An 18,218-nucleotide genomic window follows, 5' to 3' on the forward strand; every position below is an offset into this window, starting at 1 on the left:
ATGCATCATTCCCATGCCTGGCCTTTTCTGTGAGTTCTGGGGATCAAACTCAGTTCCTTGTGCTTGTACAGCAAGCACTGTACTGAGTTTCTCCCCCGGTGTGGTGTGTGTGTGTGTGTGTGTGCGTGCACGCGCTACATGCGTGCAGGTGCCCTTGGAAATCATAAGTATCAGATCCCTTAGAGCTGGAGTTACAAGTGGTTGTGAGCTGCCTGACATGGGTTCTGGGAACCAACCTTGGGTCTTTTGGTAGATCTGTTAGCACTCAACAATAGCCATCTTTTCACCCCCAATTAGTGAACGTTTTAATAAGTAGAAGTTGATAGTCTAAAGAATCAGAAGAGGATTTAAGACTTACATGATGTGAGAGAGACACAAAATTTTTGGTCTGGCATCTTTACCTATAAATACCGAAAGAGCTATGTGGTCCTATCTACTGTAACAACATAAATGATGTTTATTAGAGTTAGGAATAATGTTTTCAACTGATAGTTCTTGGAGAACTATTGAACAGAAATCCGTAGTGTGCAGCATTTTAGTAGTTCAAAAATAATTAAGAAAACTGGCCTCGAACCTATTTGTCATTCAACACGTCTTTCTTTTTAATTAAAAAAAAATTATTGGGCTGGAGAAATAGCTCAGTGGTTAAAAACACTGACTGTTCTTCCAGAGGACCTGGGTTCAGTTCCCAGCTTCCATGTGGCAGGTCACAGCTGTCTGTAACTCCAGTTTTAGGGGATCTAATGCCCTCACCCAGACATACATGAAGGCAAAACACCACTTTGTGTGTGTGTGTGTGTGTGTGTGTGTGTGTGTGTGTGTATACACCTGAGGGGAGACCAGAAAGGGCATCATATCATCATATTCTTGGAGATGCAGGTGGTTGTGAGTTTCCTAACATCAGTGCCAAAAACCAAACTCAGGTAATTTGCAAGAGCAGGAAGTGCTCTTAACTGTTGAGCCATCTCTCAAGCTCCCATTGAACAATTAACAGATATATATATATATATATATATATATATATATATATCCTAGAACATAGTATTTCTGAAAGAAATGTAAGCAAAATATTTCATCACTTTTACTTTACTTTATCTGCTGTTATTACTAATATGTTTCTCCCATGTTACAAAAGAAGACTTATCTTGCAGTGTCCATTTTAAATATTTTAATTTTCCACTTCTATTAAGAAAATATTTTGTTACATTTTCAGCTTGTAATGATGTTGACCGATGGCCTGCCCCAGTGCCAGGGAAAACATTGCATCTGCCTATCATGGGGGTAGTAATGAAGGTAACAATTTACCACTCACTTGCCTGCCCTTTAAAGAACTCTCTAGAAACCTCACATGTGGGTTTTGGTTTTTAACATCCTATGACATCTAGTAGTACTACTGCCTTTGCTGCTGTTATTGCTGTGAGGCATTCTAGTACACCACAGTTACCCTGCTTTACAAAATCCTTCATACATTCCAGGCCCTTCCAGTCAGACACTGTACCTTGTAGAGTTTGCACAGGAATGTTAAATTCTGCAGTATGGGTGGTAAGCAGAAACAGAGCAGTTGAATTGAGTGTGAAATGCTGAAAATTAAGATAAACTAGAAAACCATTGGTTTTCAGATCTAAATGGTCTTTAACATTTAACGTCAGGCCACGCATATTTATCTTGGAATATTCTGTTACAGTGAGGTTTTTTTTCTTTTTCTTTTCATTGTTTTTCTCTCTGTGTATCAGGGATTGAACCCAGGGCCTCACAAGTGCTAGGCAAGTGCTTTACCACTGAGCTATATTCCCAACCCACTGTTTTGTGTTTAATTGAATTTTCTCTCAGATTTTGTGTGAATGTACTCAGGCTCTTTGCAATTCAAGTATTTGTGACATTGGCTTTATTCTTCACAGTGTTCCTTTAGATTTGCTTGTTTTGTATCCCCCAACCCCTTTGGCAAACATAAAAAATAATACTGATAGCACTGAGTTGAGAGTTCCCATGGTTTCCTGTGGGATTTATACACAAATTTGGCAGGCTTGAGAGGGTGTGTTTGGGTGTGTGTATATTATGAAGCAGAGACTGGAAAGATAAGCAGGAAGCTCTAGGAGGCTGGTGTCCTGACTTTGCTTTTCAGCACATTTGCTTCTTGGAGTTTACTGATCTCTGTTCACTTGGAAACTTTGGTTCCCCATTTATGCAGTAACTAAAAATGAATATCGTTAATTCTGAAACCCGAAATAAATACTTGGTGTTTATAGCATTTTAGAAGTGCCGAGTGTGTCTTTTTTAGCAGCCACATAGAACACTTCTCATACAGATGAAGGTAATACCTTCTCTCTCTGTCTTTAAGGTACGGATTCCCACGTGTCATGATAAGCCTGGGACCACTCAGATGGTGCAGTTAACTCAGCAGGTACTATGATGTTAAAATGCCCACAGTGTAGGTTCAGGGCCTGTTATACATTTCTGAACATACTGAAACACCCACTACTTTCTTGGTTAATTGGTGATAGACTTTACCATTTCTTGGCTTTTGTTTTTGCTACTACCACAGTAGGTCCTGGAGAACCCAGAATTTATGTTGTAATTGTGAGGACAAAAGGACAGTAAATACTTTTTAAAGGAGGTTTGATTCTGGAAAAGGTTTTCTCTTAGAAAGGTAGCCAACAGACTCCTAATTTTAGAAGACTCAGTCAAGAGGATTCAGAACTTTTATTTTTCTGAAAGCAATTTCTGTTCTTCAGTTGGTGTGACTCTACTACCATTCCCTTTGTTCTTTGAGTAAAGCTTGAGAACAGCAGGAAAACTGATAATGGTAGGCTGAGTTGCCTGGTCTCACATCTGGCCATTGGGTTGGTTCCTACCCACAGTGTTCATATTTTTCTCCTGTCTTTGTATTAGGGGAGACTGGTAAGACCCACTCTCTTTCATGAAAATACAGAATAAACATCTCACTGTGTAGCCCTGTCTGGCCAGGAACTTGCTGGTGAGGCTGACCTTGAACTTGCATCAGTTCTGCCTCCGCTTTTCAGTGCTGCTCTTCCAGTACAGTCATGTACCAGAGTGAATCATACTTGGTTTAAGATAGCCAGGCATGGTGGTGCACATCCTGAGTCCCTGCACTAATCTGGGAGTTCAAGGCTAGCCTGGACTACACTGTGAGTTCCAGGACAACCAAGCCTACACCATTAGACCCTGTCTTAAAAACAAAACTGAAAAACAGTTTCTGTAAAATGTAGTGCTGTCTCCCCTAATTTTCTTCTTTTCTTTTAATCCTTTAGGCAGACACACACACATCTATTATTTTACCTACTGTTCATGAGGTGGATCTTTTCAGGTAAAGAATAAAAAAAAAAAATTGTTAACTACTTTGTCTTTTTACTTTGTGATAATTGTTATTAATTTATGGAGAATATGAATAAGCCAGAAGAAAATGCTCATTATGTTTTAATGGTAAAGTCCAATGGTCCGTCCCAGCTGCATCTGATGAGATAGGAAAATGGAGATACACATTGGGGTACTCAGTGGTTAAGACAAATAGTTTTTGTTTCATTTGGTATGGAAGTTGTATTGTGGAGATGTACCAAAAAGAGATGTTTTTTTAAGTTGAATTTTCAGTTTTGTGGTGAAATTTCACAAGATTTGAACTTTAATTAAAACTTCAGTAAAGAAAAATAGAGAAACAACAGCTTGTACAAAGACTTGCATACAGATACATGCATATCGTAATTTGCTTTATACATGGGTAATATCACGCACAGTCTGGGGCAGGGCCTATGCTCAGGAGTAGATGGCCAACACAACTTGTATGCTTTCTTGTTATCGTTTTGTTTTGGTGTTTTTGTTTGTTTGTTTGTTGTTGTTTTGGGTTTTTTGTTTTGTTTTTTAATCTTTCTGGGCCATTTGTTTGAGAAAGAAAAGAACATGAAGTTGGGTGGGTGAAAAGAATCTGGGAGGAGTTGAGGAAGGGGAAAGAATATGATCAAAACATATTCTATCAGGATAGAGAGATGGCTCAGAGGTTAAGAGCACTGGCTGCTCTTCCAGGGGACCCAGGTTTGACTCCCAGCACCCACGGGTGACTCAGAACTTCTGGTAACCCCAGTTCCAGCGCATCCAGTGTCATCTTCCAACCTCATCAGGCACTAGGCACATACCTGGTGTACAGATATATACCCAGCCAAAACACTCATATATAAAAATATATGAAACTGGGTAGTGATGGCACAACCCTTTAATCGCAGTACTCTGGAGGCAGAGACAGGCAGATCTCTGTGAGTTTGAGGCCAGCCTGGTCTATAGAGGGAGTAACAGGACAGCCAGGGCATTTACAGAGAAACCATGTTTCAAAGAGTGAATAAAATAAAATAAATGAATACAATTTAAAAATTACATATATACTATAAAATCTTTTTAAAGGCCAAAAAAATAAATAAGTTACTTTATTCATAGTAGCCTGAAATAGGATATAACTCAAATCCCCATTCACATAGAAAACCACTCAGCAATAATAGAGTGAATGAATGAATCTTTGGATACAACAGCATAAATGACTTTCAAAGACAGTATGCTCATTACAGATGTCAGACTTTTGTAAACTACTTAATAGATGGTTTCCTTTACATAATTTTGGCAGGCAAAATACAGGGCCAGAAACCCAAGGAGAGGGACCTTGAGAATGAGGGAATTTTTTGAGGTAGTGGAACTATTTCTGTATCTTTGGCAAGGCTCAATTTTGCTGTAAATAAGGCTTAAAATTAAGATTTTTTAAAGTTTTAACTTTGAATAAAAAGATGGAGTATCTATTAAATAAATCAGTACTACAGAAAAGATACATAGAGATTATATACTGTTGATAGTTTTGATACTTGAGTCATTGAGGGATAAGTTGAAGAATTTGTATAAATTAACTCAGAATTCAGTTACTAAATTTTTGTTTTCTGTGGAGTTTTGTTGTGGTGGTGTTTTTGTGGGGTTTGTTGTTGCTGTTGTTGTTGTTTATGTGTATGTAAGGTTGCTTTTATTTTGTTTTGTTGAGACAGGATAGCCTTCCTGCCTCAGTCTCCCAGGTGGAAGGAGTGAGTGTATGTGCCATCATGCCTAGATGTCCTAGAAAGTTTTTTTTGAAGTTCAGAGAGTATTAAATCTTTTCATCTTGGGGGAAGAGGAAGAAGGAAAAAGAAAATAAAAAAGAAGAATCTAAGCCATAGGGGCTGACAGTGTGGCTCAGTGGTGTAGAGCGTTTGTTCCTCTTGCAGAGGACTCAGGTTTGATTCCTAGTGTCCACTTGTAGCTTACAACCATCCATAGCTCCAGTTCCAGGGGAATCTGATGCCCTCTTCTGGCCTCCATGGACACCAAGCATGGGTGTGGTGAACAGACACATGCATACATATAAAATAGCATAAATAAATCTTTTTAAAAATAAAAAAAACTAAACCATGAAAAATAATCTCAGGCAAAATATCTAAGGATTACATTAATATTTTCCCTATGATAGTACTTTGTGTATAGAGCTGTCCTTTTTCTTTCTTTATTTTGGTTTTTGTTTTTTGAGACAGATTCTCCAGTAGCCCTATCTGGCCTCAAGCTTACTTGGTCTTCCTGTCTTCACCTCCCAACTGCTGACAATTCAGGCTTTTGCACAATACCTGCCTCATTTTCATTTTATGTTTGTTAATGTAAGTGGCATTTGTTATATTGAAATGATATTTATTTATTATGTATACAGTGTTCTGTTTGCATGTATGCCTTCAAGTCAGAAGAGGGCACCAGATCCTATTATAGATGTGAGCTACCATGTGGGTGCTGGGAATTGAACTCAGGGCCTCTGGAAGAGCAGGCAGTGCTCTTAACCTCTGAGCCATCTCTCCAACCCTGAAATAATATTTTTATACTCAGACTCCGAGAGAAAGGATAGAGATCTTAAAAGACACCTGGAGTTGTAGAGATGCAGTTGAGGGTAAGCCCATGTTCCTGCTTTCACTAGGCCAGGACAAGTTCCATACATTACTGTCCATGGACTGGACCTCTGCTTTCAGTTTCCTCTGAATCACAGAACTAGCTCTCTTAGTTCTTAAGTTGAAATATGAGTTAAAGGCTAGTTTCTGAAACAGTTGAAAGAACCTAGCATTCTCTTACTACAGTCTCTTCAAGTCAGGGACTCCACCTGATGATACTTGGAGGTAATTCCTGGTACAATGAGAGGCACATAGTTACTTCTGGTCTCCTCACACCCTGTAATTCCAGAGTGAAGTAATTCTGGCAGACCCATTGGCTGAGTCTGATAATGCATGCACATATAATAGATACACAAACATAAATTTTTATATATGTACTTATTTCTCTATCCACATATGTTAAAAACCACAAAGTCACAATAAATGTTCTCAATTCCAATGCTATGTGACAGGGTTTCTTTTTGTTTTCTTCTTTTACATACTTATATTTCCTTTCCTTGAGAAATTACCTTTTACAATTTTTAAAGTCTGTTTACTGATTTGTAAACAATTTACCATATCCACTGTAATCCTGCGCACATGCCTTTCTCCGTTGGGCTCTGACACCCCACATCTAGCCACTCTCTACATGGAGACCCTCCTTCCCCTGTTCAGTCTTTGACTCCTTGTACTGACCCTGTGTACCACCCGACTAGACCGCCTCTCCAGTGAAGGCATGCTTCCCTCTCTGAGGCACCCCTCCCTGAGGATATCCTTCTCTTGTCCTGACCCCTTGTGCCAGACGGTCTCCTACTGTTAATGGTGGAGTCCCAGCTGGTAGGTTCTGTTCTGGGTGACTAGTACCATGTAAGAGGTGGATCCTGATGGGGGAGTAAATCACTGGGAGTGAGTTCGAGCCTGGATCCCTTCCCCATCTGAACTCTCAGCTTCCTGCTTTGTTGAAAACTAATAAACCAAGCTTCCACCAGTTCCTACCAGTAGATGAAACCTGCAGCCACCATGCCTTCCCTGTCATAATGGACTCTACCCCCTTTGCTGTGAACCTTTGTAAATCCAAACTTGCTTCTGTTAGGAACTTTCATTCTCATTCATATTCTCACACACACACACACACACACCAGGCTCTTGTGGCAATGAGACCTTTAGGAAGGAAAAGGAACAGCTCCTCTGCCTTATCCTTGAGCTGTGGTGAAGAGAGACCCTATCTTCATTTGTCTTTGTTTTTATTAGTTAAATTAACCCATCTATTTTTTATCTCATAAATTTGTCTCATGCTTTTGTACTTACATTTTGGGGGGTGGGTGGGAGGAGAGTTCGTGCTTTTAACTAGTGAAATTGGTTATGATGTTTAGAAATACTTTTTTTCTCTTCTCTAATCTAGGGAGAAATTGTTACCAAACAAGAAGAAAACTAAATAAGTAAAAGTTGACTTAAACACACTCGTGGACTTGTGTCCTCACAGCCCACACTAACTCTAGGGTCTCTGTAGAAATGCAGTCTTTGTTTGGAAGAGGGTTTGTCCGGGAATTAATTGTCATGTAGAGGTCCCCTGTGAGTTGTCATCTTTCTGATATCAGAAGCTTCCGCTCTTGGGCTGCTGCAAAGGTAGTTACCTCAGTTCATCAGAACCAGTCACAGATGAACTGCTTGTTCTGTTCTTTTCCTTTTCCTACTTCCACACTTGGCTTTTTTTTTTTTTTTTAAGAGTGGACTTTTCTCTTTGTAGAATGTGTGCATCTATGTGTATTCTAGAGATTGAACCCGGGGCCTTGCACTGTGCAAAGCAGGTGCTCTGTGCAAAACTGCCCCCAGCCTAGCACTGAATTTTAGTTATGGACATACAGTAAATGTCCTTTGGAAGATTCTTTTGTTTCTTTCAAAATACTAAGAATAGAAATTAAAATATAACAGGATTGCTAATAAAATAGGCCTGTCCTATGTTAATACAATTTGATGATAGACTTTTATTGTTGTTATTTGTTCTGTATGCGTTACATCTAATTTTATTAAAAAAAAAAAAGTGGAATAAGTCAAGCTGATATATAAGTTGGTTTTATTTTTTGGTTTTTTTTTTTTTTCTTTTATTTCTTTTCCCCTTTTTTTGGAGCTGAGGATCGAACTCCGGGCCTTGAGCTTGCTAGGCAAGCGCTCTACCACTGAGCTAAATCCCCAACCCCTTCTTTTTCTTTTTGAGACAAATCTTGGGCTCACTTGAACTTCTGATCCTTCTGCTTCTCCCTTCCAAGTGCTGGTATTACAAGAGTGTGCCTCACACCTGGCTTTGAGATATCCATATATATACACATAGATGTATATATGTATATTTGAGAGACTTATGTCTCTACATATTGCCACATTCAGTATCAGGAAGAATTTATATCAATGTGAAAGTCTTAGAATGATTATTTGGGAATTTGAAAGACAAAATTGGATCAATAATCAAGTATTTGTACCGTGTAAACACTTTCTAGGTGTTTCTGCCCAGTTTTCCTTCATAGTCAGATGCTCTGGGAGTTGGTGCTGTTGGGAGAGCCCCTGGTGGTTATGGCACCGTCACCATCAGAGTCTTCAGAAACTGTCCTGGCCCTTGTTAAGTGAGTATATTGGACTCTTGATGCAGATACTTTCAGTATTTCCAGTCTGTGATGTTCCCCCACCCACTGCATCAGTCCATGCAACAGCTTTCTCAGAGTGGATGAAAAGATTGACTCAGGGTCAGTTAGAGCTAGAACCATGTTTCTGCTGCTTTGAATAACATACACACACACACACTCACACACACTCACACACACTCACACACACTCACACATATACACTCACACACATACACTCACACACACACATACACTCACACACTCACACATACATACACACACACACACACACACTCACACACACTCTCACACACTTACGGTAAGTTAGACCTTGATAGGTTACAATTAATATTAGTCATCAGTGCTCACCTAAAGGCAATATTGGAGTGATTTGTCTATCGGATATATATTGTTTATATGGATGTCTTATGGTTATGGATTGGAACCTTGATTTTGTGTCTTCCTGTTCCACAGCTGTATTTCTCCATTAAAGTACTTTAGCGATTTTCGACCTTACTTCACAATTCATGATAGTGAATTCAAAGAATATACTACTCGCACTCAAGCTCCGTGAGTAAACGTAGTCCCTTTTGTTAACCAAGTAGTAATTTACAGTGCTTTGTAGAATTGTATAGTACATTTTGTTGTGTAATAAATTTTTAACTTAAAATTTTGACTTACTGACAAATTGATTTTATAAAAGGTTTGGGGAGCTGTTGGTAATAATTTAAGATTTGAAGAGTTATTAACTTTCTTTAAGAGATTTTACGTAATAGAATCTGTGTTGTTATTAACAATTAAGGGAAAATGATCATATTCTTTCCATTTTAACTCCTGTTTTATAATTGCTTATCTTCTTTTCTCAGCTAAAGTTTTAAAGGAAAAAAATAATTTCCATTTACTTTCTTTACTTCTTGATTTTCTGTTAATGTCACAGTATGTGTTGCAGGCAAACTTCCTGTTTTTGGGGAAGGGTTGTTTGTTTTGTTTTGTTTTGTTGAGAGAGGATTTCTCTGTATAGCCCTGGCTGTCCTGGAACTCACCTTGTAGACCAGGCAGGCTGGCCTCAAACTCACAGAAATCTACCTGCCTCTGCCTCCCAAGTGCTGGCATTAAAGATGTGCTTTTTTTTTTTTTTTTGATAGAATTTATTTTTTTTAAATTTATTTTTATTTTATGTGTATGAGTGTTTTGTTTGCATGGATGTTTATGCACCATGTGTGTGCAGTGCTCATGGAGGTCAGAGGGCATCAGATCCCCTGGAACTAGAGTTATCAATGGTTGTGAGCTACAGTGTGGATGCTGAGAAATGAACCTGAGTGCTCTGAAAGGGCAGACAGTACTCTTAACCTCTGAGCCATCTCTCCAAACCTGAGGCTAACTTCTTAATATTCATAAACATTTTTTATGCTCATTGCTTGAGGTAATGAACAAGAACTCCATTGCCCGTGTGCGTGCGTGGGTGAGTGTGTGTGTGTGTGTGTGTGTGTGTGTGTGTGTGTGTGTGTGTGTACACATACGCATGCATGCGCCTGCACAGATTTTTGAGACAGGCTCTCATGTGCTGTAGGCTAGACTTGAATTTCTGTGCCCCCTGGTGCTACCTTCTAACTATAAGAATGGCAGATGTGCCATTTTTAAGATAGAGTTTCCATACATAGCCCCGACTGGCCTTGAACTTTTGATCCCTGTGCCTCAGCCTCTTGTAGGATTGAAGAGCTACTTCACACTTATCTTCAGAATACTTGAATCCTTGATCCTCTTGTCTCCTGGCTGTCCTATGGTATATTTTAGTCTTATGTGTAGATTTCTTTCTCTGCCCTTCCCTTAAATGTTGATGTTATCAAAGAATGTCTTCTGAGTTCTTTTTTCAGACAGATCATTTTCTATATAACCTTAACAGCACCCATGGTCTCAGTTACAACCCTATACTAAGGCTGAGGAGGTGGCTAAGCAGGTAAAAGCAGTTGCCATGCAAGCTGTCAATTGGGGCTCAAGCCCCAAACCCCATGTACACAACTGGACACAGTGGCATCCATCTGTAGTTTAAGCTCTCCTGCAGAGACAGGAGAAACCCCTGGAAGCTTGTGCACCAGCCAGCCTGGACTGTGCATTGCATCAACAGAAACAGTGAAAGACCCTGCTTCAGGAAGGTGGAAGGAGAGAACCACTCCTAAAAACTGTCTTCTGATGCCATCCCCACCCCAGCATGCCATGATACAAGAGCATCTTCATTTCTTTCTCTTCCTCTCCCTCTACCTATCTCTCCCTCTGCCCCCCCCCCCCCATGCTCTTGTGCTCTCTCCTGGGCTCATTCTCTCACACACAATTTATATTTAATTAATTGTAATTAATTTGAAGAATCTATATTAACTTGTCATGGCAGTTCACTCCTGTAATCTCAGTACTGAGAGGCTGAGCAGGAAGACTGAGGTGAGCTCAAGGCCACTCTGGACTAACTACAGAACAGAAACTTAAAAGATCCTAGACCAATGACTGAAATATGTCTTTGTTCCTTAGATCTCTCCAACACCCAGACCTATGTTTTGGTGGTGTAGAATGTTGCACCTGTATATCTGTTCTTTCTTTTTGAGATGAGATCTCAATCCCTAGCACTGTTGACCTAGAACTGGCCTGATACATTAGGGTGTCCTTGAACTTGATAATGTAGTTTAGGATGATCTCGAACCACTGATCATACTGCCTTTGCCTCCCAAGTGCTGGGATTATAGGCATATTCCACAATGCCCATTTCATACACATATGTGTTAATGCATGTGAAACTAAGCATGTTTAACTGATTTATTTTTATTTCCTTCTTTTTTTGTGCTAATCTCCTATTACTTTCTTGATAAGTGGTATTAGTTTTGACTTAGTTATCTAAAACATGTCTTCTTAACATGGCCCAGAACAACTCTTAACTCAGTTCGGTCAGTTCATCACCCTAAAACATCTCTCCACCTATTTATCATCTTCTTTCCATAGTTCCCTCTTCAGACTTCTGTTTTTCTCTGTCCACTGTGGCTTTTCCCCAGGCCTCCCTTCCTTACAGGGCATCTTCCAATCTACACCTACAGTGATCTATAACCTTTATGTGGTAGAGTTTCACTTGATTCTTTGTGACTGCTTTTTGCTTATGAGATAGCATTAGCTGGGCTTGGTGGTGCACACCTTTAATCCCAGCACTCAGGAGGCAGAGGCAGAGGCAGAGGCAGAGAGATCTCTGAATTTGGGGCCATCCTGGTCTACAGAGTGAGTTCCAGGACAGCCAGGACTACACAGAGAAACCCTGTCTCAAAAAACCAAAACAAACAAACAGAACCCATGATAACATATTAACTATATATGCTTGGTGCTGCCCTTGACTCTTTAACTGTTTATCTGCCCCAGTCTGCTCAGGAGTGCTGAAGTACCTGTTACCATCTGTGTAGTTCTGGGTAGAGACTCTCCTCACCTCATTGCTTGGCATGTACTGTTCTGTGTTGCCTTCACCTCCCTTGTTTACTTGGCAGAGAACTACTCATCTTTCGTGGTCTTGTCTGTGTTGTGTCTTGGTGAGTCTGCCCTTTGAAAACCCTGGCAGACCCTGGTTCTCCTTGTGGTTACTGTGTACCTCATTCTCATCTTGTTCATCACTGTCTTTAATCGTTGGCGTCATGACTGAGTGGGTATACCTCTGTACCTATATTCTGTGTTAATCATGTTTGGGGGTGCTGGGGAGATGGCTCACAGTTAAAAGGACAGGCTGCTCTTGCAGAAGACCCAGATACGGTGCCCAGCACCCACATGGTGACACACAACCATCCTTAACTCCAGTTCCAGGGCCTCTGATGCTTTCATTTGGTCTTCTAGGGTCCCAAGCATACATGTGAAACATACATGTAGGCAAAACGCTCACACAAAATAAAATGTGTAAATCTAATAAAAATAATCATATCATATCTTTTTATCTTCATGTGTCTAATGCTGAATATGTCACTTGTTCTGTTGATATGTAATAAACCAAGTAAAGGGAACAATATTCTATATATCATCTACTCAGAAACTGTCCTTTATTCTTCTGTGAATTAACATTCTTTTTAATTTTTTGTTTTGCACCTTTTTATTTTGTCTCGTTTTTATCCAGGCCCTCAGTCATCTTAGGAGTAACCAACCCCTTTTTTGCTAAGACACTACAGCACTGGCCACACATTATTCGAATAGGAGATCTTAAACCTGCAGGTAATATGTCTACTTAGTGTTTACAGTGTGTGATAGGATGGGCACTTACTTGTACCTCCCCTTGTGTTTGTCTCTTGCTGTTTATATTATTGGCAACATTCTTAGAGACAGCCTAGAGAAGAGCCTTTGGAACAGAGTTACATTACAGCTTCTCACTAAAATGGGCATATGCTTCGCCCAAAAGCATTGTTATAAAGCCCAGGGAAACTGAGCCTTTTACTTTATAAGCCAGATACAACTGGGAATTCTAGTTTGCTCAAGGAAAGTCTTATATAGAAAACTAAATGATAACCAGAAGTCATGGTGCCTATGTATAATCCCAGCACTCTGGAGACTGAGGCAGGAGGATTTTGAGTTTAAAGCCAGCCTGGACTACATAGTTCCAGGACACCATGAGCTATAGAATGGAGACCCTGTCTCAAAATAAGGATGGAAAGGCTGGACAGTGGTGGTGCACGCCTCTAATCCCAGTGCTCAGGAGGCAGAAGTAAGCAGATCTCTGAGTTGCAGGACAGACTGGTCTACAGAGCAAGTTCTAGGACAGCTAGGGCTGTTAACATAGAGAAACTCTGTCTCAAAAACAACAACAAAAAGCTATAATTATTCCAGACTTGGCATGAAATTCTCAGGTAGATCTTAAGAGAAGTGTTGTGTAGCTTTGTGCATTGTATTGACTAAGGAAGTCCTCACAGGTTTGTGCTTTGTTTGAGAAAAAGATATATAGTATTAGGTTAATAAGTGTTGATTACATGAATAAATGCATTCTGAGATTGGATGTTTAATTTAAATGCCAATTTAATGGTACCCCTAACATTGTCATGCTCCCGTCAATTCATTAGTTTGCTGAGAGATACAAATGATAGTTCAGAGAACAGCAGTTACTCTACTCACAAAAGACATGGGAGGTTTTTAAGTTTTTAATTTTTATACTTATCATCAGGTTGGTTTTTACTAATCTAGACTGATTGACTATAATACAATACTTTGCTTTTTATGAAAAAGGTTCCTTTAGGAATAGAGATAGGAAACTTTTGCCAGAAACCATTAGTGACATAATATGAACTGATAAACTTGTTTTAAAAATCACCATAGGGAAGCTGGACATTTTGGCAAATGTCTTTAATGCCAGCACCTCAGTAATTGAGAGGCAGAGGTAAGCAGATCTCTGTGAGTTTGAGGCCAACCTGATGTTAGCATGTTCTCATAGTGAGACCTTGTCTCAAAAAGGAAAACAAACAAAACAAAACAAAACAAAAGGCCTGGGTGCTGGTCTCTTATCAGACATGCTTTGTAAATTTTGAACCATTCTGTGGACTATCTTTTTACTCTTTGGATAGAGTCCTTTTATGCACTAGCGTTTTTAGTTTGATAACAGTTCATTATGTCTGTTTTTCCTTTATTTCTAGTGGGTTTAGAGCCATATTCATGACATCAGATTTAATGTCTGGTATATGTCTTAGGGCATGTAGTCTGGCTTCTTGAATTCAAAGCCAGGTCTACTGTTCATGCTACTCAAGTTGTGCAGCATAAAACCCTGATGGAGATTCTGACTTTGAAAACTCAAAACAGACAGAATCTATAGAATTACAAAAAAAGCACATCCTGTAGGCCCCAGGGGGAAGACATGGCAAAATAGAGTGTCTCTTAGGCTCAGAAGTTTATAATTATCCTAGAAATGTGTGTTTGGTTTTAACACAGCAAGGTAATTAGTTCCAATGCAGAGGTTGTTCTTTTTGTGTTTTACCTAATATCCACTTTGTACTAAATGGAAAAATAAAACCTAAGAATAATGTCTGTGGAAGAAAAAACCAAGAGTACTGGTTTATGTTGGCTCTAACTAGAAACTGATCATTTCTAATGAGAAAGTGGATTTGGTGTTTTCACAATAGGAAAGAAAAAATACTTGCTCTAAGTCAAGAAGATTTATGTGCAAACACGCAAAGGCACATTAAGATGACTCTGCTAATGTTAAGCCCTTCTTGTGGTCTGTTATTCACATTAGACACTGAATAACCCTTTTTTAAATCAAGTATTTATAATCATAGAACTGCCATGTGTTTCCTCACATTTGTGAGCTTTTCCTGGAGCTTCCTGGCATCTATTTTATGTTTTTAAAAGTTGTTTCAGAATTTTGTGCATGCACACAATGTGTTTTGATGAAGCCCACCTGCCACTCCTCCACTAGTGAGTAGGACTGGAGCTCAGGATGTGTCTTAGACTAAATGAAGTTTCCTGCATCAGAGTGAAGCCTGCTGCATGACTGTGTTTTTGTCATTTCTCATTTTACAAGAGCACATATAGATTACTATATATCTTCATTATTACCAAGAACTAGTGACTGTAAGAAATATGAAACTTATTTCTACATTATTTCCCTCCCCAGCATTTAGTTTTTGTTGCACAGAAAAACATTTTAGCCAAAATATGAGTTCTATAGCATGTATGATGTAACTAAGAGTATTATGATGCTAAAGATGAGCATCCCAGGCAAACATTCTATCATTAAGTTACATCCTTAGCCCAGTTTATAAGAGTTTTTATGTTTTTGTTTTTTCAGGTGAAATTCCTAAGCAAGTGAAAGTAAAAAAATTGAAGAACCTAAAAACTCTGGATTCTAAACCTGGTATTGACTTTTATTACTGACTTTTATTTTGTGTATACTTGTGATGTCTGCATATAAGTGTCATAGTGCATGTGTGGAGGTCAGAGGACAGTAGTTGGGAGTCATTTCTCTCCTTCCACCATGGACCGCAGGGCTGGATGGAACTCATGTAGTGAGGCTTGCATGGCAAGTACCCGTCCCAGCTGAGTCATCTTGATAGCCCAGATTTTTTTTTTAAAGATTTGTTTATTTATTATATACGCAGTGTTCTCCCTGCATGTATGCCTGTAGGCCCAAAGAGGGAACCAGATCTCATTACAGATGGTTTTCAGCCACCATGTGGCTGCTGGGAATTGAACTCAGGACCTATGGAAGAACAGCCAGTGCTCTTAACCTCTAAGCCATCTCTCCAGCCCAGCCCAGACTTTTATTAAACTTAAGTGTGTACTCATCTAGGTTGTTGGTTTTTCTGTTTATCTATCTTCTTTTCTTAGGAGTTTATACTTCTTACAAGCCATATCTAAACAGAGATGAGGAGATCATAAAACAACTCCAGAAGGTAACTGCTTGCTCATATTATTAATTTAAATCTCCTTGGTGAGGTATGTAGTATTTAGTTAGGCAATGTGTGTGTGGGGGGGTGTTGTTTTTGTTTTTATGTGTAGTAATGTGAAATAGAACCTCATTTCTTTCTTTTTTTTTTTTTTTTAAGATTTATTTATTTACTATGTATACAGAAGAGGGCGCCAGATCTCATTATAGATGGTTGTGAGCCACCATGTGGTTGCTGGGAATTGAACTCAGGACCTCTGGAAGAGCAGTCGGTGCTCTTAACCACTGAGCCATCTCTCCAGCCCAGAACCTCATTTCTTAAAAACAATACTGCTGGTTGAACCAAGGCCTCATGTATGCTAGGCAAGTGCTTTACCATTGAGGCATATCCCTAACCTAGAATCTCAACTGGCTTGCCTAGAACTCACTGTGAAGACCAGGCTAGGTTTGAACTTGTAATCCTCCTGCTTCTACCTGTTAAGTACTGTGTTACAGGCAAGTGCCATCGTGCCTTGGCTTGGATTCTCTTTGAAAAATTAAAAAATCTGTGTGTGTATCTCCGTGTGTGTGTGTATGCTTCCATGATAGTGGGGGTCAGGGAAATACTGTAGTGTAGTGTCAATTCTCTATTCCCACCTTTTATGTGAATTCCAGGGGAAAATGCCTTTATTTACTGAGTCCATCTTCCTGAATCACTTTTGTTTTTTGCCTTGCATACCTCAGCCCTGAATTACTTTTAAATCCAAGCTTTAGGTCTAGATGTCGTGGCTCATACCTGTAATACCAGCACTAGGCAACTGAGATAGGACGATCTTAAGTTCTAGACAAACCTGGCTAAATAGTGAGTCCTTGTCTCAAAATAAATAGATAGTGTTGGCGAGATGGTTCAAGAGGTAAAGGTGTTGGCTGCCAAGCTGCCAGCCTGAGTTTAATCTCTGGGACCCACATGGTGTCAGGAGAGAGGAGAAAGCTAACTCCTATAAGATGCCTTCCACACACTTTGCTGTTGTACATGTGTGCCACGTCCCACCTCCTGAATCATACACACATACTGCTACATTCAAAATAAATGCATAAACCTGAGTTCAGCTCCAGGAGCCACATGGGAGAAAGGGAGAACTGACTCCTGCAAGTTGTCCTCTGATTTATACAAGCACTCCTTGGCACATATATGCACATGCACACATATACACAAATAAGGGTAATAAAAATGTTTAATTGAAAAAAATCAAAAGACTAGGAGCTGCAGAGATGGCTTGGTTGGTAAGGTACATGCACACATAATCAAGACACCAATGCAGCAGTAGTCATAGACTTGAGTATTGGTTTTGTAGCTATAGATAAACAAGTCCTGGAAAGAACAATACTCAACTTCATATGGAAAAACAAAAGACCCAGGATAGCTAAAAGAATCCTATATGATAAAGCAACCTCTGGAGGCATCACTATCCCTGACCTCAAGCTCTATTATAGAGCTATAGTAATAAAAACAGCCTGGTACTGGTATAAAAACCAACATATGGACCAATGGAATCGAATTGAAGACCCTGACATTAACCCACACACACATGAACACCTGATTTTTGACAAAGAAGCCAAAACCATACAATGGAAAAAAGAAAGTATCTTCAACAAATGGTGCTGGCATAACTGGATGTCAATATCTAAAAGATTACAAATAGATCCATATCTGTCACCATGCACAAAACTCAAGTCCAAGTGGATCAAAGACCTCAATATAAATCCTGTTACACTAAACTTAATAGAAGAGAAAGTAAGAAGTACTCTTGAATGCATTGGCACTGGCGATCACTTCCTAAATATAACATCAGCAGCATAGACACTGAGCACAACAATTAATAAATGGGACCTCTTGAAACTGAGAAGCTTTTGCCGGGCAAAAGATATGGTCAGTAAGACAAAAAGACAGCCTATAGAATGGGAAAAGATCTTCACCAACCCCACATCTGACAGGATTTTTCTCCACAGTCTATAAAGAACTCAAGAAATTAGACATCAAAATACCGAACAATCCAATTACAAAATGGGCTGAAGAGCTAAACAGAGAATTCACAAAACAAGAAACACAAATGGCTGAAAGACATTTAAAGAAATGCTCAACATCCTTAATCATCAGAGAAATGCAAATTAAAATGACTCTGAGATACCACCTTACACCTGTCAGAATGGCTATAATCAAAAACACTAATGACAGTCAATGTTGGAGAGGATGCAGAGCAATGGGAACACTACTCCACTGTTGGTGGGAATGCAAACTTGTACAACCACTGTGGAAGTCAG

The 18,218-nt window shown here is 39.4% G+C and overlaps 2 protein-coding genes across 4 annotated transcripts in view; one reads left to right on the plus strand and one right to left on the minus strand.

Moving 5' to 3' along the window:
* The window catches only part of Dennd6a (DENN domain containing 6A), a 57,308-nt gene that overhangs the window by 22,736 nt on the left and 16,354 nt on the right, over window positions 1-18,218 (plus strand). For all 3 annotated transcript variants that reach the window (XM_036198944.1, XM_036198942.1, XM_036198943.1), the window contains exons 7-14: window positions 1,214-1,293; window positions 2,339-2,401; window positions 3,270-3,325; window positions 8,420-8,542; window positions 9,017-9,112; window positions 12,669-12,763; window positions 15,321-15,386; window positions 15,860-15,924. In XM_036198944.1, the coding sequence (XP_036054837.1) occupies window positions 1,214-1,293; window positions 2,339-2,401; window positions 3,270-3,325; window positions 8,420-8,542; window positions 9,017-9,112; window positions 12,669-12,763; window positions 15,321-15,386; window positions 15,860-15,924 (644 nt within the window). The remainder of the gene's footprint in view (window positions 1-1,213; window positions 1,294-2,338; window positions 2,402-3,269; window positions 3,326-8,419; window positions 8,543-9,016; window positions 9,113-12,668; window positions 12,764-15,320; window positions 15,387-15,859; window positions 15,925-18,218) is intronic.
* The window catches only part of Pde12 (phosphodiesterase 12), an 86,186-nt gene that overhangs the window by 13,485 nt on the left and 54,483 nt on the right, over window positions 1-18,218 (minus strand). The window lies entirely within an intron of this gene.

This window comes from Onychomys torridus, chromosome 9 (genome assembly GCF_903995425.1).
Source record: "Onychomys torridus chromosome 9, mOncTor1.1, whole genome shotgun sequence".
Taxonomy (NCBI): domain Eukaryota; kingdom Metazoa; phylum Chordata; class Mammalia; order Rodentia; family Cricetidae; genus Onychomys; species Onychomys torridus.